Source organism: Eptatretus burgeri, chromosome 10 (assembly GCF_056783735.1).
Source record: "Eptatretus burgeri isolate ZD-2024b chromosome 10, Ebu_testis_v1, whole genome shotgun sequence".
NCBI classification, from domain to species: domain Eukaryota; kingdom Metazoa; phylum Chordata; class Myxini; order Myxiniformes; family Myxinidae; genus Eptatretus; species Eptatretus burgeri.
The window spans coordinates 61,044,066-61,069,517 of NC_140970.1; the positions used below are offsets into that span (position 1 = coordinate 61,044,066).

General features: G+C 44.3%; 1 protein-coding gene across 2 annotated transcripts; it reads left to right on the top strand.

Annotated features, from left to right (window-relative positions):
• Positions 1–109: 109 nt before the first annotated feature.
• LOC147018685 (malignant T-cell-amplified sequence 1-like) lies at positions 110–23,854 on the top strand. Of its 2 annotated transcripts, XM_085898618.1 has the most exons (6): positions 110–256; positions 10,694–10,846; positions 12,764–12,861; positions 15,836–15,969; positions 23,012–23,079; positions 23,341–23,854. In XM_085898618.1, exons 1-6 carry the CDS (start codon positions 174–176, stop codon positions 23,420–23,422), a joined length of 618 nt encoding a protein of 205 aa, XP_085754744.1. In that variant the 5' UTR covers positions 110–173; the 3' UTR covers positions 23,423–23,854. The 2 variants fall into 2 exon arrangements, with proteins under 2 accessions (XP_085754744.1, XP_085754745.1); XM_085898619.1 differs by lacking the exon at positions 23,012–23,079.
• The last annotated feature ends 1,598 nt before the right edge of the window (positions 23,855–25,452 follow it).

The window sequence follows — 25,452 nt, forward strand, 5'->3', positions numbered from 1 at the left end:
AAAGATGTGTGAGGTAAAAAAACAAAAACAAAAAACAACGTATTCAGTAAATGAAATAAAACATTATTTGTTTTCAGGAGAAATTGTAAATGTTTCGTATTATTATTATTATTATTGTCGTCGTTGTTGTTATTATTATTTTAAAGGTATGTAAAGGATAACAATTTAAATTGATGACGGCATGCTGTTTCCTGTCGCGTTCTGTCGCACTGTCCATTCACTCAAGGCATTGGCGCTTGGAGAAGATGTTTAAGAAGTAAGGGACGTCGGTCGATGCGTCACCACGGCGCAGTGTGCTCCTCTTTTATACCTCTCTCGATAATTACACCGGACGTCACCTCGTCCGACGGTTTGCAAAATACCGGTCTCCAAATACACTGGACCAATGGGTCACCACGTTTACCTCGGTGCGATGTATGTGTAAACTGTTTTCGGGGTCGTTTGGTTGATGTTTACTTCGGGTTTAGTTGATACTCGACGAATAGCAGAAACGGTTGGTTACTTACAAGGTGGTTTAACAACCTGAAACCTCTTGAATTACGACGTGTGGTTTAAAAAGTAAATATCCAAATTATATTTTTATTTTTTTATCATCGATATTGGGCTTTTTTTGAAACAAGAATAAATGTATGTTTGTTTGTTTGTTTTTTTTAAAAAAATGAATGCGATATTAAGTCGAGTACAGTGTATACACAAAGCGGTTAAAGGGTGGAAGCACCAACCGAGCTAACGTCACTTAATTATACAGTCCATGGAGTTTGGACACAGGAGGAGGTCATTTGGCCCATCATGTTTGTGTTTAATTCACACCCTCCACCCCTCCACCCCTCCCCCCCCCATCGATTTGAATCTATCTCAATCTTTGCCATTTACACTATCCTCAACTTGTATTGTTGGAATAAAACGTTCATATAGATTATAGTGTCATGGAAAATGGTTCGCTACCTTGGACGAGTGATTCTGCTTATCATCTTGCTCCCCTCTCTTTCTGAAGGCCCTGAAATCAAGGCTGTCTGTCATTGGAATATCACATCAGGTAGTTGTCTCAGGCCCTCCCCCTTGCTCCCTGTAGGGAGGTTGCTCACCTGTTTTATTTATTTATTTTACTACCTTCTGTAATATAAAAAGGAGCTCAGACTCAGCGTGCCTGTGTCCGTCCGTCTGTCTGTCCTGTCTGTCTGTGTGCGTGCGTCCACAATTGTTCTGTAGGAGATACCACTAATCAAGCTCGATCTGCGAACAGTATGAGATAGTTGAGTAAGGTGAGTATAGATGCACTAGTTTCAATTTACATTAAAACAAAAACTCTTCCTCTTTCATCTTCTTCTTCACTTTAAATAACGGTGAGTCTCAGCAGTCCCGTTTCTCATGTCGATTAGATTCAGAAAATGCTTGCTAAATTCAACATTTCCATTTTATTCATGTAAGAGTGATATTGTTGTGGGCCGGGGGTCGGTGAGAGGATGACCGTGAGACGGAGCAGTCGGGCCGTCTCCCACCGAACACCGGAATGGAAGGTCGTCACCCCGGATAACTCCAGAGTCGATGGGTCACTTAAAGGACCGTGGTCGCCAATATTTCAACGGCGTGAGGTCGGGTCCACTTGTCTATTCCAATTTGCCGAAGTACCCACGCCGTCTAACTACCGAGGAAGCCACACCCTCGGCCGGCTTTGTCCAAACCGAGTCGCTGTTACTGACTCGGATCCGGCGTAACCGAGCGGAAGTTACCAAAGCCACGCCGGACCAAATGAACAATTTACGGCACAAACGGCCTCACGAATTCTCAATAAACACCGTGCTAAGCCAATGAAAGAAAGCACAGACAACAAGCTGGTACATTCAACAATTGGGGTTTATTTTTAATGGGGAGGGGAGCACAAGGAGCAGAGTTAAACCGACTAAAAGAAATGCAATCAATGTACAAGCAAACACTTAACGGTTTCTACTTACAGGACTGGGCCCACGGACACGCACGCACGCACACACACACACACACACACACACACACACACACACACACACACACACACACACACACACACACACACACCCAAAAGAAATGGACCCTGTCGGGTCTTTATTGGACCCTCCAGCCGAGGAGGATCAGTCAGCTGGGGGGTCAGAGTCTGGCTGTGCACCTGTCCGCCTCATGTGGTTTGGTCGGTCTTGTTCGGTGGGACTCGAACCCACAGCTTTGACGCAGCACCAAGCACCAGGGGTGAGGGATATGCGACGAACGCCAGCCAGCACGAAGGCGGACGAGAAGAGAGGAACCATTGCGTTGCGAGGACGACCAGAGAACCAGACCAGATGAATGGATCACCAACCGGCCAGGCGAGAGCAGACCAGCGCCAGCACAGACAGAACGCACCGAACACTCTCCCTCCCCCTCGCACGCGGGGCCAGAGGGACTGCCTCTGACATCAACTCATCCCTCATTGGACGGGGGGGGGGGTGTCGGTTTCCTCGGTGGCCTGCCTTCATTGGGCGGAGGGCGTGTAGATGTCTCCTCCCCCCCCTGAAGAGGCCCACCCCTCGAAGAGGCTGTACAATAGTATATGGCGTTCTGGCTTCCCATTGGCTGGCGAGCGTTGGCCGACGCTCGCTCCTCGCTGAATGGACAAGAGGGACTCCAGGCCCTTTTTTGGAGCGAAAACCAGAGTGCCAGTGACCGATGAAACCCCGCCTACGCACATGTTCGGCACGCCAGCGCGCGAAGAATGTGAATAGTGCCAAAAGCAGAGGGGGCTGTTGCCATCGACTCCTTTGGAGGGTTGTTTGGGAATTTAATATTTAAAAAGACCTGACTATAAAATAACCCGCAGCACACACATGAAATTCCCATTAAACACTGGGAGGAATCTAACTACACACATACTTATCAAAATAACTAAACTTCGGGACAGCTGTCTGTTTGTGTGCAAAAGGCTTCCAAATCCGTAACAATATACCACCCTATCAAACAGTCGTTCTGATTATACACCGCCTTTTGCTCTATTTGCAACACAGGTGAGAAAAGGATATGAAAAAAGCAGCTTATAATTCAATAATTTATTCGCATGATTTTTAAAGGGTGAAAGTTAATTTTTTGCAGGGTACCCCTTCGAGTTCTTCTAAAAAATAACTTACAGGTATTCTTCTTTTTATCCGATCTTGCACTCGCTGCCATTTCACCTCTCTCAGCCAATCTCTGCCCCTCCATCTCGCATGCATTCCACCAAAAACACTTTCCTTCGTGTCTTCCCTAAGTCAAAACTCAACACTGACCTCCATTCTTTCATAGATCCCTCTTTTCTCACCTGTAGAACTGTCTTCCTGAATATGTTATCTCTAGCTTTTCCTTCCAGGCTTTTAGGTCTGCTGCTGACTGCTAACTCATGCTCTTTCCCATTTCCATTACCTCCCTAATTGAGATTTCCACCCTTTTCCTGCAATTCCTGTCCTTGTGCCATGTAGTACATCTATTTGCTGTCTCACTGGTTTCCCTTTATCTCATTTTGGCTGTCGTACTGCCCTTTCATGTGCCTCGATACCTGTACAAAAACAACCTCTCACAATAAGTGTGAACCAAACCTTGGTTGATCATTCTGACACCAGCATTGTCAGTCATGACTGAGTGTAACTTGTACGACGATTTGCTGTTTTAACAGTTATGGTTTGTTAAAAAATTTAAAGATGTGGATTTGTATAGCACTGCCTTGATTGTAGTGACTGGGTCAATTTTGCCTGAGACCATTTAAAAGTCAACCATAAAGGGCGAACTGGCACTACATGTCGATCGCACCAGGCAAGGGAGGCAGATTAGCCCCCTCTGTGTAAGTCGCCTTGGTATTAAAAAAAAATTAACAATCTCGATGTCGAGCTTTCCTTCGTGCCCTTCCGAAGAGAGGGGAAGAGGTTGCTGCCTGTCTGTTAGAAGAATGAGGAATGTCACAGCAGAGGGTGGAGTCATCAGCAAATAGATAGAGGATTTTCCAGAGTCAGTGAGATCATTGATGAAGATTAAGAATAGGATGAGGGCGTAGAACACTGCCTTGGGGCACTCCAGCCTTGACAGTGAGAGGAGAAGAAAGGATACTGTTGAGAGCCACATGTTGGCTTGTGGTAGAGGAAGTCAGTAATCCAAGAGTGGAGTTGGCCTTGGATTCCATAGGCAGACAGTTTGGAGAGCAAGGCAGGATGCCAGACTGTATTAAAAAAAAACAAACTCGAGATAGGTCCAGAGAGACAGTCCTAATCTCATGTCTGATATTCAGGCGCTTCATCCATTGTTGGGAGAGTAGAAGCAGCATGTCCAAGATATAGTAATGTGGTCTGAATCTGAATTGATCTGAGATGAGATCATTGGCGAAAAGGAATGATTTGATGTCACTGCGATGATGGATTCCATGACCTTGCTGATGATTGAAAGTAGCTGAATCAGTGTGTCCTAAATGGGATCTGTTTTTGCACCTTTTTGTGTGATTCTGTGATGTTGGCTGACTTCCAAGCAGATTGAAAATAACTTAGGGCAAATGATAGGGTGAAAGGGGCAGAGAGAGGAAGTGCAAGACAGCACAGCAGGTTTTTAGGACTCGTGAGCTGATGCCGTCCGGGCCATTTATCAAATCGGAGTCTAGGGTTGTCAGAAACTTCTTCACCTTCTCAGATGCAAAAGACAGAGAGACCAGGAGCAGTTGGGTATGATTGGGAAGGGTGGGTACAGAGTGAGAGAGAGGGAGAGGGAGATCACTGGCAAGTATTATGCCTCCATGACAGAGAGAGACAGAGACAGAGACAGATTGAGGACACAAGATTTGGAAGCAAACACAGAATTGAGGCATTCCGCCATCTCACGAGTGGAGTCTGCTGTGCTGCCATTTAAAGTGAGGGAAGTGGTGGAGGGGAAGCATATACCAGAGACAGACTCGACAAGGCGCTACCATGTTTTAGAGGCATGAGACCAGTTTGAAAGTTCATTCTTGAAGATGGAGATGTTTTTTTTCTGGCTCTCCTGAGAGTGGACACACACTTGTTGCGGGCTTTGTGGAATGATGTGAAGTTGTCTTTGGTCGGATTTGCCTTACAGATTTCAAGACGACTGCCTCACCACAGGATTCGGTGCATCAAGGGTGAGAGGATGGGTAAGATAACTGAAGATGAGATGGGATGAATGTGTACATAAGGGGGAGTCACTTTCTGTGGAAGAATTGCCAGGCCGAATTTATATCAGTGGGAGTATGTATACACAAGATCAGTCCTGAAGAGCAATATCTGCTTGCTAATCCCTGCTAATTTGAATGAGTGAACTGGCAGACTTGCTGGCACTGAGGCTGTTCTTTGATAATGGCCAAAGAGATGTTGACCTTCACAAGCACTTGATCAGATAAAACAATTGGGGCAGAGGAAGAGCAAGATACATTGGCAAGGAAGTTGGTCATCACTCAATCCAGAAGGGAGAATTTTCCATTGACAGAAATCTGAGTGGGAAAATTCACAGATTGAGTCAATTCCATGGAGCCACAGAGGCCCTTTGCAGAAGTGCCGTGGCTGGTGAGGTTGGTACCAACACTCAGCCAATTAGCATGGTGGCAAATGACAATTTTAATAACCACATATGAGGAAGAGAGATTTGGCATGAGTGGTTAAAAGTTTGTCCATGTCGTGAGGGAGAGGGAGAGATGCAGATGGAGTTGTCACTGTTGGGCGGACGGGGCAAGAGGGGCTTACAACACACTTTTATTGACATGGAAGGGGGTGGAGGGGGGAAAACACACAGACAAACAAGAGGTGAGAGGGGAGGGGAAGTCACAACCAGAGGCCCTCCTGTAAGAGCAGTAGATGTAAGGTGAGAAATGGAGTTCTTGATGTGCAGTGCAACTCTGCCATCAGGACAGGGTTCAGGTCGATAAAACTGGAGGAGACTATGCCAGGAAGAGACTCGAAGGAGTCGGGGACGTCTTGTGGGAGGAAGAATTCTGTTAAACAGATGATGTCCGGTTTTCGGCAGCAGCCTGGATTGCGAGATCTATCAGGTTTGAACAGAGGCTTCAGATGTTTTAGGTCCACACAGTTAGGGACATGGGAGGAGAAGCTTCTGGCAGGGTGCAGGAATGTGGAAAGGAGCAAGGAGTGGTTAGGACAGATAAGAGTACTGAGCTCAGGAGATGAGAGTTTGTTTGTTTTTATTTTCCGATGTTGCTGTTGTTGTTTTTTTTTTGGAGTGAAGTGTTAAGTTGTTTTTATTTTTGAGCAAGGAGGGAAAAATAATTGAGCTGAGGGATCAGAAGTAACAATACTTGGGATAAAAGGAGCCTTCTTAATGCTCGTGGTTGCCAGCAGTCTGGCAGAGGACAGGGCGAGCATGAGCTCCTCACGAGTGTCTTTGACATCCGCAGGGCCGGTGCCTGACACAGGCAAGTATGATGTCTCCACGAGGGGAGCGATAGTCGATGCAATGCTGAACATAAAAATGAGGGCTTTTCTCCAGTAGAAGTATGTGGAGTGTTTCGATAAGACCATAGGACCCCTAATAGGTACTTGTCTCATTGGTTCCCGAAATGAGCTGCATGTTTCTGAAGCATTGTGTTCAGCGTATGGTTGAACCTCTCAACCACGCCATCACACTGAGGGTGGTAGGCTGTCGTGCTTAGTTTGGTATCCCCACCATTTTGCATAGCTCGAGGATCAGGTGTAACAGAAGGTTAGTGCCTCTGAGAATGGAGGGCTTCTGGAATGCCAAACAGTGAAATTATTTCTTCAGCGAAGATTCTTGCGATCCTGGAAGCCTTCTGGTCTGGCACGGCAAATACCATGGGCGATTTAGTAAACAGATCTTGGATCACAACAACATATTTATTCCCGTTCTCCTCATGTGGCAAATCCAAGATATCAATTTGCAGTATCTGAAAAGGATGCTGAACTGGTATGAGATGTTGTGGTGTCTTGTTCTTTTGGCCAGCTCCTGTATCTATGGCACACTTTGTATGGGCTATAGCAAATTGTACTGTGTCTGTGTAAATGCCTTCCCACTACAAATGCAATAAAATAACAGGGAGTTATAAAATCACTCTCTCGAAATTGCCTCCAAATGGGCTGGCATGGGAATCTTCTAGGATCTGCTGTTGCAATTGGCTGGGTACGACTACTCTTACGGTGAACATGCTTGGGATCTATGTCGTCCAAGATTCAACACCAATGGTAAAGAGGGATTTCTTCGTATTTATTCTTCTTTTTTAATGGCCATAATTAGCCCACCTTTTCTTGTGGGGTCGCCCGAGTGAAGCTTGGCCTTGGTCTTCATGTATGGCTGGCCAGGCCTGATGTTCAACTCTTTTGGATAGGAATTTGGAAATTGGCCATGTTGCCGGTGATAGCTTGCCTACTCTTCACGTAAGACTCCATGGGATCTTTAACGTCCACCGACGGATGCTGGCAGACGAGACACCCAGTTTAGAGTCCATTCAATGAATGGCACACACATTGATGAATCACCCTACCTGTGAAACACCATTACGACAGTTTATAGCTGGGCCAAGATTTGAACCCAAGCTTGACAGCTTAGAGCTGAGTGTGCACACCTCTCGGCCATCCCGTCAGCCATAATTATGGATTCCTGAAAGGCCAATTTACGAGCCGTGGCATCCGACTGAAGTTGACCTGGTTCTTGTAGGTCAAACACCTCCTTGACTCTTAGGTCTTTAATCTGCTTACTCCTGAAAGAGTCAGGGGAGCAGATATCTCCAGCAGGTAGAGTGCTGCACAGCAATGAGGTGAAGTCATCGATGAGTATCCATGACAGATGCGTGAACTTCCTTAAGGCCCGGTCACACCTTGACGTTTTAGCCAACGTATGCCGATTTTTGATTTTTTTTTCTAAAACGCTGGCACACGTTGAATACGTTATGGGTAAGTTTTGATAACATTGAGAGCACGCTGGCATACGTCGTAGTACGTTGCCATACATCATTGTACGTTGGCTTTAAACGTACTTTTCGGTTGTCCTCAAATTTTTTCATGCTTGAAATTTCACGACGTATGCCGGCGTATGACTCGCACGTTCCGCTACGCTGGCCACAAGTTGTAGGCACGGTCTGCGATCGTTGACAGACGTCAACACATGCTACTTGTAAGTTAATCATAAGTTGAGACACGCCGAGGTAGTGTTTAGAGTACCCGAAACTTATTTCCTACCTATGATTAACGTGTTGTTGGCACGTTACGCGATCGTTGCCACACGTCGACAGACGTTACTTTTAAGTTACTCATAGGCTGAAAGACGTCGGTATAATGGATCGTCCTTGCGTCAGCGTCCACGGCCATGGCCCGGACACTTATTTGCAGCATTCTTCAAACTTTTCTTCGGCATGACGAGGATGTTCACACTTCGATGTCTAGCTTGGCTATGATTCCAATTGTCCATCGGCAGCGTCTATTTAAAATAGTCGAGTTTGAGCGTTTTAACACGTTCAGAAGAAACGTTTCAAATTTCCAAACCCCAGCGTCAAAAAAAAACAAAACAAAAAAAACAAAGGCGAGTGACAGCAATTTAAATCGTTCATTGTAAACAATGAAAATGGCTGAGTGGTACCGTTTAAAAGTCGTTGAGTGTAAAAAAAATCCAATTGTTGAGCGCAAGCGTCTACTTTCAATAGTGGAGATGCAGCCATTTAAATCGTTGAGTGGCAGCGTATGAACCTACCCGTGGACACGCGGACGCAAGGAGGATCCATCTAACTCACACCCTCCCCCTCACACTCACCTACTACTGCCAACATGAACAAACTACTACTAATACTAATACTGATACTGATACTGTTACTGCTGACATGGACATCGACTCAAAAAGGACTCGAAAACACTGTTGGGTTCCCCTTTTATGAACATCATTTTTATATACCAATTCCCAAAACCGCTGGGAACACGTCTTTATATGGCAGTTGTAAGCTAGAAACACGTTAATTTTTTTTTTTTTTTTGTCGACCGGAAGACGTCATTGGAATACGTCTACATACGTCGATGTGTGTTGGGGCTACATAAAGAATTGGTTCAAAGCACGTCAAACATTAGTTAGAAATGTTTCGCGTAAAAAAGACATTACCGCGACGTGTTTCGACTTATGAGTAGCTTATAAGTAGCCTTTGTGGACGTGTGTAAGCGTCCACATATCGTGTGTAAAACTTATCCCCATCGCATGCGGAACGTGTGTCATACGCCGAGTACGTCGTAAAATTTTGAACATGTTCAAAATTTCTTGACGTACTCTATTTACTACGACTTATGATAGCGTATTTAGCGTTCTGCTCGCGCATACCAAACTTACCCATACCGTATTCGACGTGCCCCAACGTTTTAGACACACTTTTTGTTACGTCGGCATATGCTGGCAAGATTGCCAAGGTGTGACCGCGATTTTGACCCTTCCATTTCTACGGCAGTTATGATTCGAATCGTTGTGCGTCAGCCTTTTAATAGGCTACGCCACGACATCGTCGGCGATGCGTGCAACGCGCTATGCCTGAGTTAGACTATCGTTGGGCATCGGTTGTGTAGGCCGACAACAGGTTCAGCATTTGTTGGTATAAGTTATCTATAACACAACGAAACGTTCTGTGTAGTTACCAATGCGTTATACATAAGACCAAGTCGCTATGAATACGTCCGAATATTTAAAAAAAAACATCAAAAGTTCAACGTAAGCCAGCGTTTTACATAAATTTTAACACGTTGCCATCGCTGGCTAAAACGTCAAGGTGTGACCGGGCCTTTAGCACCTATTCCCAACGCTTTCATGATGGCGCATTAGCATTCTTATTTTCTTTGCCAGCTCGGTAGGTTCACTTCTCTCACCCCACTCCCATATACCCTGGTCCACCAGTGGGTATGTTTCCCTGTAGAGTTTGGAATTTCTAGGACAGCCTTGACTGCAGTGTGCTCAGTAAGTACTGAGTCACACAGTTGCCATACAAGTAGTGATGGAAGTGAGAGATAGCCCGTACCACAGCAAGCTTCCTCAGTTCTGTTGTGCTGTAGTTTTTTTGGGGACTGGTTGAGGGCCCGGCTGGTGAATGCCACAGGATGCAGTTTCCCATCATATTGTACTTAAGATCGGACAGCTCCTCATCCCTGACCTGAAGCATCAGTTTACAATGTGCAATCCCAGTCAAATTTCGCGTATGCAAGAAATGGAGCGGTCGTGAGTTTTGTCTTCAGCTCATCAAATGCTGATTGACATCAAGCGGTCCACACAAAGCTAGTATCTTTGCGAGTGAGCTCGTTAAGAGGCTGAGCAACCTTAACAAACTCGGTAACTCGTCTGTAGTCTGTTGTGTTATTTTTTTTTTTTAACCTCAATTGTGGAAGGGAGAATGGACCTGAATGATGACGTACGGTCGGGACGCCCATTCTCGTTGTAAACCGAGATGCCATGCTTCAAAGCACCCTTGGAACCCAAATTTACATACATGCTCTGTATTTTATGCACTCCTAAACCTCTGGACAAAATGAGTGGAAAAGTGGTGGGTTGTACCCGAAGGTGCGCATGTGACGACTCTGCGAAGTTGGGATGACTACCTCCAACTTAAAGTTGCATTCCCTTCCTGTTCCTGTAGAGAGCACGTGTTTCTTGTATGTTTAACTGCATTTCTTATGTGGTACCTGATACCAATTTACTTCTTGATGGCTTACTTGGTGTTTGACTTGCTGCGTTTTAGATTTGACCAGAAGGAGAGCGTGTCAAATTGTGTTCAACTCAAGACATCTGCTATCAAAGGAATCCGAAATCAGCTGCTGCATCAGTTTCCGGGAATTGAACCATACCTTGTCCAAATCCTGCCAAAGAAGGAACCTTTCAAGGTTATAAAATGGTATGCGTCTTATGGTGCTTTTCTTTCCTTTCAAGTCCTTTTCACTTGCATATATAAGTGAGTAGCATTGTGAGAGAGGGGGTGAATTCTTGTCCTTGTAAAGTGTTCAGATGTTTGGTTCTAGTCCATTTGATACAGTTGTAATAATGAAGAAACAAACAAAAAATTAAGTACAATCTCATTGCACAATAGTGCATACAACAAAACATTTGTAACACCATTAGCTCTGCTAATGGACGGTGGATGGAGGTTATGTTTTCACCCCGTCTGTCTGTCTGTGAGCAGGATATCTCAAAACGGATTCGGACGAAATTTGATGCACAGGCTGGGTGCGTGATAAGGATGAATTGATTCGATTTTGGTGAAGATCTGTATGCGATAATATTTAAGTGATTCCTCACCATTGAGAGATGAGGCCAAAAACTATATACATGGCATGATATTTCAAGTTATGGTATGGATTGATTATGACAAAACTTGGTGGATGAGTTGGGTAGGTGGCAAGAACAAGACAAGAACAAGCTGATCCGGCCTATCAGTGCGATACAAAACGTAAACTGTTCAGCCTGGCAGAGGTATGTACTCCACCGAGTGCCATTCTCGTATGAACGTTTTGCTCCATGCAGTTTTCTTCAATGAGTCTGGCAGGTGTCTAGTCTGGGTTGGATTCCCGACCCAATTATATACTGTCAGATTGGATTGTCGGATTCAACTGTTGGATCCAAGTGTGCCATCCCTCGGATGGACGTTGCTGTTAACATCAATTGGTGGGCCTCAAATATTCCATGGTGTCTTTTGCGAAGAGTGGGCGAGTTAAGGATAGCATCCTGAATTTATTTTACGAACTGCTGCCGAAATCGTGCTCAGTTGAACGTCGTAAGCCTGGTGTTGGCTTAGCGGTTAGGTTGGCTGGCTTGGGATCTTAGGGTCCTGAGTTCAAACCCCGTTGGCTGCCAAATTAACACCAGGTGGGGTTGACTCAGCCTGTCATCCTTCCGAGGTCAGCAAAATGAGTACCAGTGTACGGGTATGGGGCACTACATCAGCGGCACAGCTGCGCCCCCAACAAAATGATAGTTACCCAGCAGCCAAGCTGCCATACGCAAGAAGAAGAAGTCGAACGTCACGCCTGGCCAACTGGTTCAAGAAAGATTTGGGCCAAAAACTTTCCTGGGCCAACCCACCAGGAAGGTTGGAATAATTTTGGCCATTAACGAAATGGTCGTGTTGTTGTAGTATTGTGCAATGAATATACAAGTTGTGATGAAACGATTGCGCAGAGATTAGTATTCGTCTCTCTCATGTGACCTTTAATTTTTCATGTGACCTTTTGTTGAGATCAAACGTAGCAGTGGGTTGACATCTGACGCACGCGGAGACATATCCATCGATGCATTCATGTAAATGTCTATTTTAAAGTTTTAAACCAAGATTCTACTTGCTTTGCAAATTAATAATTGTCACAGAGAAATAAAAAAAAATGGTGCTAATCACGTTTAATAATGAAGTAACAGGGACAGTATACATCTATTATACCAAAAGATGGAAGGAACAAAATACAACAGTGATGGGGGTCATTTTGAACACAAATGAGGACAATGTGTGTGTGCTGCGAACTTTGTCAGTCTTTCCCCATCCTTTAAGGATAACCCGAATAAGAGATCAGACAGGAAACTCCACCACTCTGTGCCAGTAACTTTATTTACTTACTTACTTTGGAATTATTTATTTATTTTTGAATGCTTCATTGGCATTGATTTTGATCTGTACCATCAGGACTGGACCAGCAGTCAATTAAAAAGCCACTCATACCTGTCTCCTCTCTGATTTCCCTTTCTTTGGAAGAGGTGTCAAAGTGATGGCATTTTTTTTTTATTCCTATATAATTTTTATTATTGATTTTTCCTTTCCTGGCAGCCATGACCACGTAGAAATCCTGACAGTAAATGGAGAGCTGCTGTTTTTTCGGCAAAGGGAAGGCGCGCTTTTTCCTACACTCCGACTTCTACATAAATGTGAGTCTAATAAGGGCCATTGGCTGTGCACCAAAGGTAAAACATTTTGCTTGTATTTTCTCGTTTACAGTGTATGAAAATCTTGTACAGTGTATTAAAAAATACAATGACGCTGTCTGCATGCATGCGGCTGAAACCTTCTGTTCAAAACCCATTGGCTGGACAGTTGGCCTGACTCCACCCACAATTGTAATTAGGAAAATCGTATGCCCGCCATGTTGGTGCTATGGTTTAGCCTTCATTTATTATCTTTCAATTTTTACCGAGATAAGATTATCCTTTTTTGGTTAATGACAGTTATATTCAAATAAATATACATATAAGTGATAAAAAAGCAATTTCCTGACATCTATACTAATAAAAGGCAGTGTTTGTGTTTGTCAGTGTGTCTCCTCCATAACTCCAAAACTATAAAACCGAGCAGTCTGAAATTTTGCATCCAAACTAAGAAAACTCCAAGGAAGTGCAAGAGTGAAAATTGGTTGTTTGGGTTAATTAAAACATCCCTTTTGAAGATAATTAATGGCTTTATTTAATTATATTCTACATCAGGCGATCCTCGGCCACCTCGCTGTCTGGGGTCTTAAGGCGATTCCTAGGTAACCTTGCTGGGGTCTGAAGCTGCCATGTTTATTTATTTATTTATTTTTACCTGCTCAACCTTACCTCGACTCGGAACAGGTCACAGCGATTTCTTAACGATAAACAGATGTAAGCTCCAGATTTGAAAATATCAGCAGTTCTGACTCCGAAAAAAAGTTGATTTGTTCAATTTGGATATTGCACGGGCGTTTCCGGGTGCATCGTTGTATCGACCTCATTTGGGAATCGATTGCCAAGCCAGGCATTCCGTTGGGGTGCTTGAGTGCTTAAGCCACTTACCGAGCTGCAAAGTACAGTTCGTGTCCTGATCGGGATGTGCAGTCGACAGTCACTCCAATGTAGAGATACTTATGCAGCACCCACGGACATGGTACATATGGGTAGATTTGGATCTGTACGGACTCTCTGCGGGTGTGTGGACATGCCATGCCTGTTACGGGTGCCATGGTAGCAAAGTTTCATCCCATATGTTATGGAGGTTCTATCAGGTTTTCTTTTGTCCTCACGCCTGTTTCTAAAGCATTTCGTTATCGGATTTGCTTTCCAAAGGTTATATGTTTCTCTTTGTGAGTTTCAAAGCACATTATATTTGATAACGCCTGATTTCTGAGCCGTTTGCCGAATTAGCGTATTTTCCAAATTACCGAGTCAATTTTTTTTTACACCAGTCACACTCAGCTGTTTATCTATACTAATCAAAGGTTGTGTGGTGTGTGTGTGTGTGTCAGTGTGTCTCCTCCATAACTCCAAAAACGTAGCAGCCTGAAACTTTGCATGCAAACTAAAAACTCCAAGGATGTGCAAGAGTGAAAATTGAGTGTTTGGGTTAATTAAAACACACCTTTTGACGATAATTAACGGCCTTATTTAATTATATCCTTCATCAGGCATTCCTCGGCCACCTCGTTGTCTCGGTCTTGATGCATTTCCTGGGTAACCTCGCTGTGGTCTGAAGCCTCCATGTTTTTTGGCCTGCTGAAATCAATGGTGCAGTCATCATTTGACTGCTCTTTATTAACCTTCCAAGAAATATTGTCATACAGTACATCTCAGATGGCATATGCATAGAGATAACATCACTTTGCAAGCAACGCCGAGTTCTTATGGCTGAATAGTGAATAATAAATAAATTGTCTTTCTGCCATAAAAAAAAAAAAATCTTCAAACTCTTTGCAAGCAACACTGCAACAGGCAGTCTAGTATCCAATTATTTTTCTGTCATTCTGACATGGTCATCTAAGTGTTGACACATCCAATATAACTAACTAATGGTGGTGGGATCACCAAGACTATATAAATCCTGAGTTTTATCAACATTGGTCACTCTGGTATTATTTCTTTCCTTGTTTGTTCGATAAACCCCTTCATTGGCCTTTGTCACATCTCTGAGTTGTCTCGCCTTTGGATTGATCCCCATTGGTGACCTTATTTGACAAATATTGCTTCTGGTGCAGTGGAAGGGGTGAGGGTTGGGGGTGGTGGGTAGTTGGGCAGGGGAACTGCAATCGTGTAGCATCTCATCCTTCTGGGATGACATGAAGCTGACTGTCTCTTCTGCAAGCATTAATCCCATGATGATTTCAAAAATACGAGACCTTGGTTGTATCATTATTTGAACTGACATACTGGTCACGAGGACCACGTCTTGGTACCCGACCTGTTCGTTGAAATAACAATGCAACCTGAAGACTACATGTGTCTTATTTTGTGGAAGGAAAGGGGGAGGGGGGAACCTTGACAGATATGCATTATTTTGAGAGGAAAATTGGCAATTTCAGTGTTAAGCAACATATATTGAACTTCAGGTCCAGTTTAAGACCAAACAGTTCTTTATTTGATCGACCCAGAACTGGCAGGTGGGTGAACTCCAAATTTGAATTGATTTCAGTCCAAGCAAAAGCTCCAACTCAAAATTCCATGCTGCCCAGCACACACCAAAGCCACTCTTGATTGGCTGTTGTTCTCCTCCTGTCTCCCACTCTGCTTTCACATTTACTTATTCATGGATGGAGAACATTCACAAAAATCCCTTCCTGCACAGACTGCTCGTACTTGCAAGAAGATTCTACATCTGGAAATACCCAGAAATTTCCCATTCTCTGGTGTTCCTTACATGCACCTTAAAGTCAATTAAAGTGTGCGTGCGTGCGTGCTACATCCTTTTCACACAACTTACAAAAGTGAAGTCGTGGTGCACGCACGCACGCACGCACGCACGCACGCACACACATTATTATTAAGGCTTATATAATATAACCTCCATTACACTACTCAACTTTGAAATAAAAAATCTCATCTCACCAAACATTACAACACAATGCCTACCAAACAGATAAGTTGATACCATTGATATATTTTACTGTTTCTGCAGATCCAACCATCCTCCCTCATCAGCAGGTGGACAAGGGAGCAATCCGGTTCGTGCTGAGTGGAGCCAACATCATGTGCCCGGGTCTAACGTCTCCGGGAGCAAAGCTTAACCCCTCGGTAAAGGACTCAATTGTGGTAAGTCCCAAGAGAACTGTAGCGGAGCACAAACGTTTTCCCCTTTTTAAAGTTTATTTATTTATTTTAATTTGGGAATTAATATCACTCCACGAACAGAATGAACTCGATATCTATGATCACAAAGCGATCACCAAGAGTAAGCCTCTACTGGTGCCCACGATCCAATGATGGCCATATTCTTTTTGTACCACCATTTGACCTTCAACATTTATGGATAGAGTCGAAGTTAAGAAAATGTGTCTATCTACAAACTATCCATACAACTCAACATCATTAAAAGCAGAGGAAAATTATTGAGGTTATGATCAAAATGGTGTTTTTTGTTGTTTAGGTCACAATCTGAAAAAAGTAGGTCAAGGACGCTAATCAAATATCGGATGAACAACTTCAGTGCAGGTTTGCTATTATGATGCAAGAACATATTTGAAGGCCAAGCGGTCTGAGATTCCACATTGGCAAAATTGTGCGTTGACAAAAAAACGCATTTCCCCCCCCCCCCCCCGTCACACTGCCATTTGACCTTTACCTTTAACCCGGAGGGATATGATGGAAATTACACGGAAATGCACCTTGCTGCACAGCACACAAAGCCACTCTTGATTGGCTGTTCTTCTCCTCCTGTCTTCCACCCTAATTTCCCATTTATTTATTCTTGGACAGAGAACATTCACAAAAACTCAATCGTGGTAAGGCTTGAGAGAACTGGAGCAGAGCACAAACGTTTTTTGTGGTCTATGCTACCTTGAGAGAGCTATTTCATTCTGATCGGCCAAACCTCATTCGAGTTATGGTGAAATATGTTAACTTGTCTATAATTAGGTCATGACCTTAAAATTCAGTTGAGGTCAAATTGTTGACACCACATCATTAGGTCATCTCTAACGAGATGACCTAATAAAACCAGTCTCGATGTCTGTCCATCCGTACGTACGTCCCCATTTTTTTCTTCCGATTTTCTTGATATTTGCTATGTCGATGAGGGATGCACGACGGTATGACCTTTGACCCGATTGAAGGTCAAGGTCACTCCAAATTTGCGAAATCGTCCATTTTCAAAATCTATCTCCTCCGCCGTTTGTGATCCGATCTTCGAAATTTCTTCGGATTCTGATATGGAACAATATCTAAATTTGGTTGGGCTGGTTTTTTAAAATTCGTCCTGATTAACGAGTCACGCATCTTCAAAGTTGGAAAAATCGTCGATGTGATACGGTCAAAAAAAATTCGCCCGATCTTGATGAAACTTGGTATGTAGGTAGGGGTCGATGAGTGATGCACGGCGGTATTACGTTCGACCTGATTGAAGGTCAAGGTCACTGATGCTGTAAACTTGTGAAATCATCCACCATTTATGACTCCGAAATGCGGTTTGATTTCTGAGGTCTGGTTTCTATCCTTTTGAAGACACATTGATCATAAATGTTCCAAATCAACCATTTTCAAAATGTATCTCTGGATAACTCAGAAATGTAGTTTGATTTCTGAGGTTTTCTATCCTTTTTACTCCTGGGCTTTCGTCTGTACGTTGAACCAAAAGACAAGACTACATCGAAGCCATTCTAAGACGATCAGAGATCCACATCTACAGAGATTTCAGAGATGACCGTCACCCCCAACCGGGGGTAATTTTTTTGTATTCCCATTACTGATGCAAAATTTAATTCCAAAAGTCCCAGCTGATTCTGAGATACAGCTCAGAGATTGGCAGGAAAATAAGAAAATAAAACCTGAATGGTGATTTCTCCTCCTGAATTGAAACCTGAATGGTACTCCTCGGAGTTAACACCTCCAGAAGGTTTGCCTATGCAGATGATCTTACCCTTGCTACCCAACCTTGAAGATCTCAGCAGTACCCTGAGCCCCGGACTTAAAGGTAATGGAGCAGCACTTCATCTACTGGTGCCTCTGCCCAAATCCAACTAAGACTACAGTTACTGCTTTCTATTTCAGCAACTGACTGGTTAACAGCAAATTCCAGGTTTCCTTTCACGGCAAACCAGTCAAAAACAAACCATTCTCTGCTGTTTTGTACTCTGTTGCGGAATACCGTTCTCCTGTTTGTTGCAGAGAGCAGCCACACAAAACACTTGGACACTGTCCTGAAAACGCCGATGCAGATAATCGGTGGGACACTGAAATCAACACCGATGCAGTGGCTCCCAGTCCATCCCACTCCCTGATGTGCACCGGAAGGCAAGAATGCTGAGAGTTTGACTGCATCAAAGCCAACCCAGAGCTTCCAATCCATGAAGACCTGCAGAATCTACCAAATACTGCATGTGGCTCAAGTCGTGCTAACCTTTCTGGGGCTCTGTAAATGTTGCGAGTGATGCGGGGTTTAACACAAAGGACAAGTGGTGCAATCTCTGGACAGATGACAACATTGCTAACAAAGAACGAGTGAATGATCTGACAGAAGAGCTTCCATGTTTTGACCTCCTCCGGAAACAGTGGTCTGCACTCAAAAGGATCTGCACTCTCCATGCAAGGACATCACACCACCTCCACAAAGGGAATTTCAAAGACAGCCCAGCATGGACCTTGAATCGTCAATAATTACACCACGTGGTACAGGGTTATTTGCCAATCTTCAAAATACCTAGAGCTCCACGTGGTGAGTTTACAGAGTATTCACACCCTCGACGGCGCTCGTACGGAACGAGCCGCTAGCGTGCTCGAACTGTGTGCTACCCGAGCGGATGATCACTGAGATCTGTCGGTCCAAATGTCCCCTTACGGCGGCAACAACGGCCTTGCTAATTATCCAACACGCGTCACGCTAAGCCAATGTAAGGAAACGCAGCAACGAACGGATACATTTAACACATGGGTTTATTTATAATTGGGGGGAAGGAGGGAAGCATGCAAGAAGGCAGAGTTATCCCACTAAAGAGATGCACGTATGTACAGCAAGGCACTTAACAATTTATTACTTACTGGACTGGCACCACACACACACACACACACACACACACACACACACACACACACACACACACACACACACACACACACACACACACACACACACACACACACACACACACACACACACACACACACTCGCCACAGCCTTTATTGAGGCCTCCAGCTCAGAGGGAAAGGCGAGCTGAAGACCAGAACCTGCCTCGGACCTGTCCACCTCGTGTGGTCTTCGAGCTGATTCAAACCGGGCACCAGTGAGAGGCGAGCTGAATCCAGACACCAGCGAGCCACGAGCGGCCTTCCGAGCTCCGCTCAGCGCTCGTGCCGACAACCAAACCTCTCCTCTGTATCCCGAACCGTCGATAACGCAGGAGGTTTCTCGGCCACTTCCCCACGTCTTTGAGTTGAACGCCAAAGCGAGGGCTGATAACTCCACACTTGCCCGTCAGAATGACCACAACCTTGCCGGCTCGATGGTCATCAACTATCTCACAAACTCTCGAGTTCACCGACTGAGACACGGCGCGCAACCCTTGCGGTTCTTGTGGGGGATGGTGGCTCTCAAGCTCTCGCTCTTCTTCCCAGGATCTTTCTGGTTCTTCGATCGCGCCGCACCCTTATTCACCCTGTCTCGGGGGGGGGGGGGGGAGATGCCTCCGCCCTCCCCGCTCTCCCTCACTGTATGGTTTTTGGCACGCAGAATCTCTCGTCGCCCTGTCACTGGCCAAAACGATTGGCCCGGGGGCGTGGTGACGTCACGCGGACCGCCTTCCTCACCGTGGTGAGGCTCCTCCTTGAACTCCGCCCACCAAACAGGCAGAGGAACATTATCCTGCGTGGGCTCGGCCCATGTACGTGCTGACACGCACGCAGACAATGGCGTCGGTGTGAGGAAGCGAGGTGATGGTGATGCTGGCATTGTTGTAGTTGATGGTGGTGTTAAAATAAAATAAAACCCTGACTATCAAAGTAACTTCGCAGCGCATGTGCATTTAATTACCGATTAGACATGGGATGGGGACCCTAACTAAAAACACATACTTACCGATATAACTGTTCTTTAGGACCTGTATGTTGAGTGCAGTAAGCTTCCAGATTCGCAACAATATGTTCTGGAGACTGTAGCGCTGACAGCAGTAACAACAGCGGTTGCAGGTCTGCGAGAACAATTTGTCAGGAGGATTGTGGGAGTGAAGAGGATGGATAGGAGGATGCATGAACTGGAGGAGGAGATCGTTGTGCAGATAACTTTGACGATTGCAAAAGAGCCGGCTGAAAGGGATAGTGCACCTGGTGCAGATTGAGGAAGATGGACCCTCCCAAGAGAGCAGATGTGATGAAAGAGTGAGGCAGGAGAAAAATAGGTAGACTGTGGTTGAGATGGGAGGATTGTGTGGAGGTAGATGGAGAGTGGAGAGAGATGGGTGGTGGTGGAGTGTTGTGGACAGAGCAGAGCAATAGCTTAGTACTAGTCAGTCTCACCCCACACAAGGCCAAATAAAAAAAAAACGTATTTTTTATTTTTAAAGGAAGGAGGCCATTTTTATTTATTTGTTATTATTTCTTTATTTTCAAAATGTCCGCCGCTTTTTAGTACTTGACGCCAGTTTTTTACCTCCCATCTTCCTCCCCCCTCGCCCACCCCCATCCCAAAATGACATGAGTCATGTACCAGATATGTCAGTTTTCTATTCCCAAACAAATATGACATGGGTCATATACCTGACACCTCACGTACACACTCACTAAACCTATTAAAAATACAATCCACAGTTCTCAACAAATACACCAGGACCCCAACGTTTGTGGGGGGTACGTTCCCGGAAAACCTCGCGAATGTTGAAACCGCGAATGTGGGGGCATTGTTTCTATGGGAAATGGGGAGATAGGTTTCAGGGATTTCCCGACCCGCAAAAAATTTGCGAATGTTGGTGTAAAATCCGCGAGTGTCGGGGAAAAATTGGCGAGTGTTTTGTCATTGTAACAATGGAGACGAGGGGGATAACATTATTGGTTCACTGCAGTTCCTGGTTCATGAAAAAAGGCCACAAATGGTGACACCACAAAAGTTGGGGAATTGGTACAATGGGGACAAGGGGGATAACGTTATCGTTTTGTGGCGGTTCCTGGTTCAAAGGGGGAAGTTTTTAAAGTTTAAAATGTTTTTGACCACGAATGCATGATTACAGTTTCATTAAAGATGCTTACAAGTAAAAAAAAAAATTAAAAAAGACAATACCAGGTACTCTTTCCAATTTATTGAAGAATGCATTTTATAGTCTCTTGACAATTCCATTGCTACTGTGGAATGGAAAAAACAAAACAAACAAAAAAAACATTTCAATATTTTATTAAACAAACACAGCACACGTAATTTTGCAAAATGATGAAGATGTGCCATTCAGATCTGTGGGGTGGCCAGGAGCGTCGCCAAGCAGCAGAAGTATCTTGAATGAAACGTTCTTTCCTGTCGGGTACCTCTCGACCTGAGGACCGAAACGGTTATGGAACCAGTCCATAAAAAGTTCAGACGTCACCCGCACCTTCCTGTTCGGCCTCCAGTGCACGGGAGCGCCTGCTTGTTTTTGTTCTTCAGCGCACGTGGGTTCAGGAAACGGTCGAGCATCATGGGCTTTACCATGAAATCCCCTTCAGCATTTACGTAGAGGAGAAAGGATACCTGGTCCTTTGCAGCCTTGAAGCCGGCTGCTTTGTTCTCGTGATGCGAGATGAACGTTCTGGTCGGCATCTTTTTCCAAACCAAGCCGGTCTTATCAGAGTTAAAGACCTGCTACGGCAGGTACCTCTTCTCCTCGATGAGGCTCGCGAGTTCTGCAGGGAATGTTTTGGCCACGTCGTGGTCCGCGGAGGCATGCTCCCCTACAAGCTTGATGCATGCATTGTGGGTAACTATGGGAGGGGTAAGTAGTCTATGCATTGTTTGTGGGAGATTTTTACGGGTGATGCTGTATTCGGCAGTTGGTAATATATGTGGCGAGCTATATCATTGTGTAATTCGTCCATATGTAGCTGGCTGCTATTTACACTCATAGATATGCTGAACGTTTCCATTCTTTAACTCACAGGACATGACATCTTTACCATCTGCAGACAGATTATGCTGAGTGTTTTAAAAATGTAACAGCTCAGATGGTGCTGTTTGTGGCAAGGTGGTGATTTACACGAAGACGCACTGAATAGTTCCATTGTGTAATGTCCGTATGTGGTGACCTGGTAATTACTGGATACATCAAGAGATGCTGTTAGTGTTTTCATTCTGTAAGTAACTGACTGGGGATGGTATCTTAGGGAATGACGTGTTACACTGGTGAGACATCCCACAAAATTTACAAGAAGAGAGGGCTGCGGGGAGCATATGGTGAGTTTCAAAGAAATCAGAAATGTACAAGGGGTTTTGATAAAGCATAGTGACAGAGAGCAGAACTATCCCAATCTATCTAGCTTGGACAATCTTACTTATTTAACAATACAAGGCGCCATAAGTTTTATATGCGGAAGGGTAGATATAGGAAGAAAGAAAAGAGAAAGTTTGAGGCATCCGTCGACCTCTGCGCTCACCCGGCATGGGCTGGTGAGCCAGACGCTTTCCTGCACTGGGGAAAAGTAAGGGAGAGGGGACTGGGATAGAGGGGTGTGTGTTGCTGTGCGGCCGGGTTATTGTTCCACCTCGTCCCGTGGTGCTTCATTTCGTCCCGTGGTGCTTCGCCTCAAACCCAACACCAGAAAGTCCACCCGAAATAACCTAAAAGAACATTAAAAAAAACTCCAAGAAAACCTTCTGTGAAACCTCAAATTCTTCTTCGTGTCTTCGGTTGGCGTGGCCATGTCATGCTGCAACCAATCTCTGCCCCTCGTATTCTGAGTGCGCCGTGCCCATTGGCCCAGACTTCGCCTGTATCCTGATGTCACCCGCTCCACGAAGCTATGCCACTGGAAATGGCTTCAGTCGTCTTCGGGGCAGACTACATCCTGTTATGTTAGTTTTGCATCCTGTTACATCCTGATCCATCCAGTGTACTCGCTCTTCCACAAGCCTCGACTATGTTTACAAAAATAAACTTTTCCTTGTATTTTTTTTTTTTTACATTTTCAGGCCGTGATGGCTGAAGGAAAGCAACATGCACTATGTGTTGGCATAATGAAGCTGTCATCTGATAATATGTAAGTTTACCAATTGTGGGTCATCTACATTACATGTGCAAGGGGAGAAAAGGAAGGGATGGGGGGTCGATGGCAATTGTTGGAAAAGTAAGAGATGAAAGTAGAAAGGGTGCAGGGGAGAGGTGGTTTGGGATGAAATGGAAAGGCACTGTTTACATGCGGATGTGATTTATCCTGACACTTCTTACCTGAAATTCTATGTACATGACAGTATCAGCTGAAAAGGCTTTAGAATGTGTTTTTGTACCTTGATTTTTGCAGTGCGCAGGTGAACAAAGGTGTGGGTATCGAAAACATGCATTACCTGAACGATGGCTTGTGGCACATGAAGACTTACAAGTGACACAACGTGTACAATGGGAACGCCAACTTTGTTTGCAAAATGTATCAAACGTTTGAATCCCTGTACATCGATATTTAATTGAGAAAAATAAAGCACATACTATCTGTAACATTGTGACATGGTAGTTCAGATTTTGTGTGTGTGTGTCCAAGTCCTTGTGCAACTGTGAACTTTTACAACTTTTGATATACACATGATAGAAACAAACTGTAAATGGCCCATAAAAGTAACATTGGTTCAGTTTTGTTGATGTTAATGTTGTTATTTTGCTGTTTTAAAATCCACAATCCCCTGGGTTTCTTGATGAGTTGACATTTTCTGATGAGGAAACTTCTACATCAGTGGGAAAGTGAATCGCAACAATTGCCACACGTGTGGGACAGAAAAGTCTCAGGAAGTTTGGCAACATTAAAGAGACTCACCAAAAATCAATGTCTGGTGTTCTCTCTCCCACGGAGTCATTTTTTGGAAGTGGCAACAGTCAATGATGAACGTCACTTTGCAATGTTGAATTTTTTTGTTCCTGAAACTATGACGATTAAATATTTTACATATCACTTTGTACCAGCAAGACTAGGCCCCCTGCCACTATGCTTGGAATGTATGACGGTTCTTGAATGAAGTCTTCCCAGACAAGTGGATCAGTCGATGTTGACCAATTGCTTTACCACGTCATTCACCTTACCTGTTCTATTTGACTACAGTTTATGGTGCTTTCTTAATCATATCCATAAACTTTGGGCTACAATCACAAATGCAACTCGGAGTTTATAAAACATCCGGCCAGTGCTGTCTTGAGAAACACGAACATGGGTGTGGGGTCTACAAGCAGCAAATTTGATTGGTTGTGATTATGTATAATGCCGTAAAATATTGTCCAACTACTAAACGGAATAGTTTAGAAAGTGCCAAAAAGGTGATTTGTGTTGTAGTGTTCAAGTATATAATTCAAGATAAATAAAATAGATTTAAAAGTTAGTTAAAAAAAAAAATTCACAAGTTTGCTGCTATTTATGCTGTGACTTATACACCATCCTATCTAACACGTTACATTCGTTCTTCGTGCCTGGTGTGTGCGTCCTTTCTGATTTTCTTAAACAGTAGGTTTCCAGTTTTGGAATGATTTTCAATTTTGTTTCACTCGCAGGTAGGCAGATCGAGTAAAAATATTATCACTCCATTCTGCACATGCATGATCCACACAATCCTCCTCATGCTCTTCACTTCTGCTGTTTGGCTCGATCAACATGTTGATAGTAATTGCTGATCTTGAAGAATTCACCATGAGAGATGGAGCTTGGTGTTGCCTTTGTGGTTAGGGTGGTGGCTTGGGATCCTAGGGTCCTGAGTTCGATCCCGGTTGGCCACTGAATTAAGACCAGGGGGTTGACTCAGCTTGTCATCCTCCTGAGGTTGGTGAAATGAGTATCAGCATACTGGTAATAGGGGCACTGCATCAGCGGTACAGCCACACCCCTAACCAATGATGCAACCAGCGGCCAAAAAGGCAGCACATGATGGGAACCATGAGAGGCAACCTCTTAATAAACTGCCATTTTTTTATTTATATTTTTAGCCACCAGATATCACCAGAGGTGGCTGTGCCTCGTTTCCATATTCAACCCAACTTGGGTTGGAAACCCATTTTCTGGATACTTGATTTTCATGCTGATATAGTCAACTTGCATTGCCTTTGAATTCGACTTAGCCCCGATTATTTTTGAACGCTGAATAAAAACAGGCAGAAGCGTGATGGCATGGCTACCTCGTATCTCTATTTCTTTGCGGTCCGATTTACTCGTTTTGCTTTTTTTATTCCTGAAAACCTCAAAAGAATGGTTATGATAGTTGGAAGCAAAACAATGGCATATGCCCTATCAGTTTTGTTGCATTAATAGTGCAAAAGAACGATCTACATCCGTCAAACCCGTGTTGCATGGAAACATGGACTTTTCACTCGACTCGGGTCGACTGAAAAGTGAGTTTCCGGGATAACCGAGGTCAACGTGGACCTGCGTTTCCAACCTGAG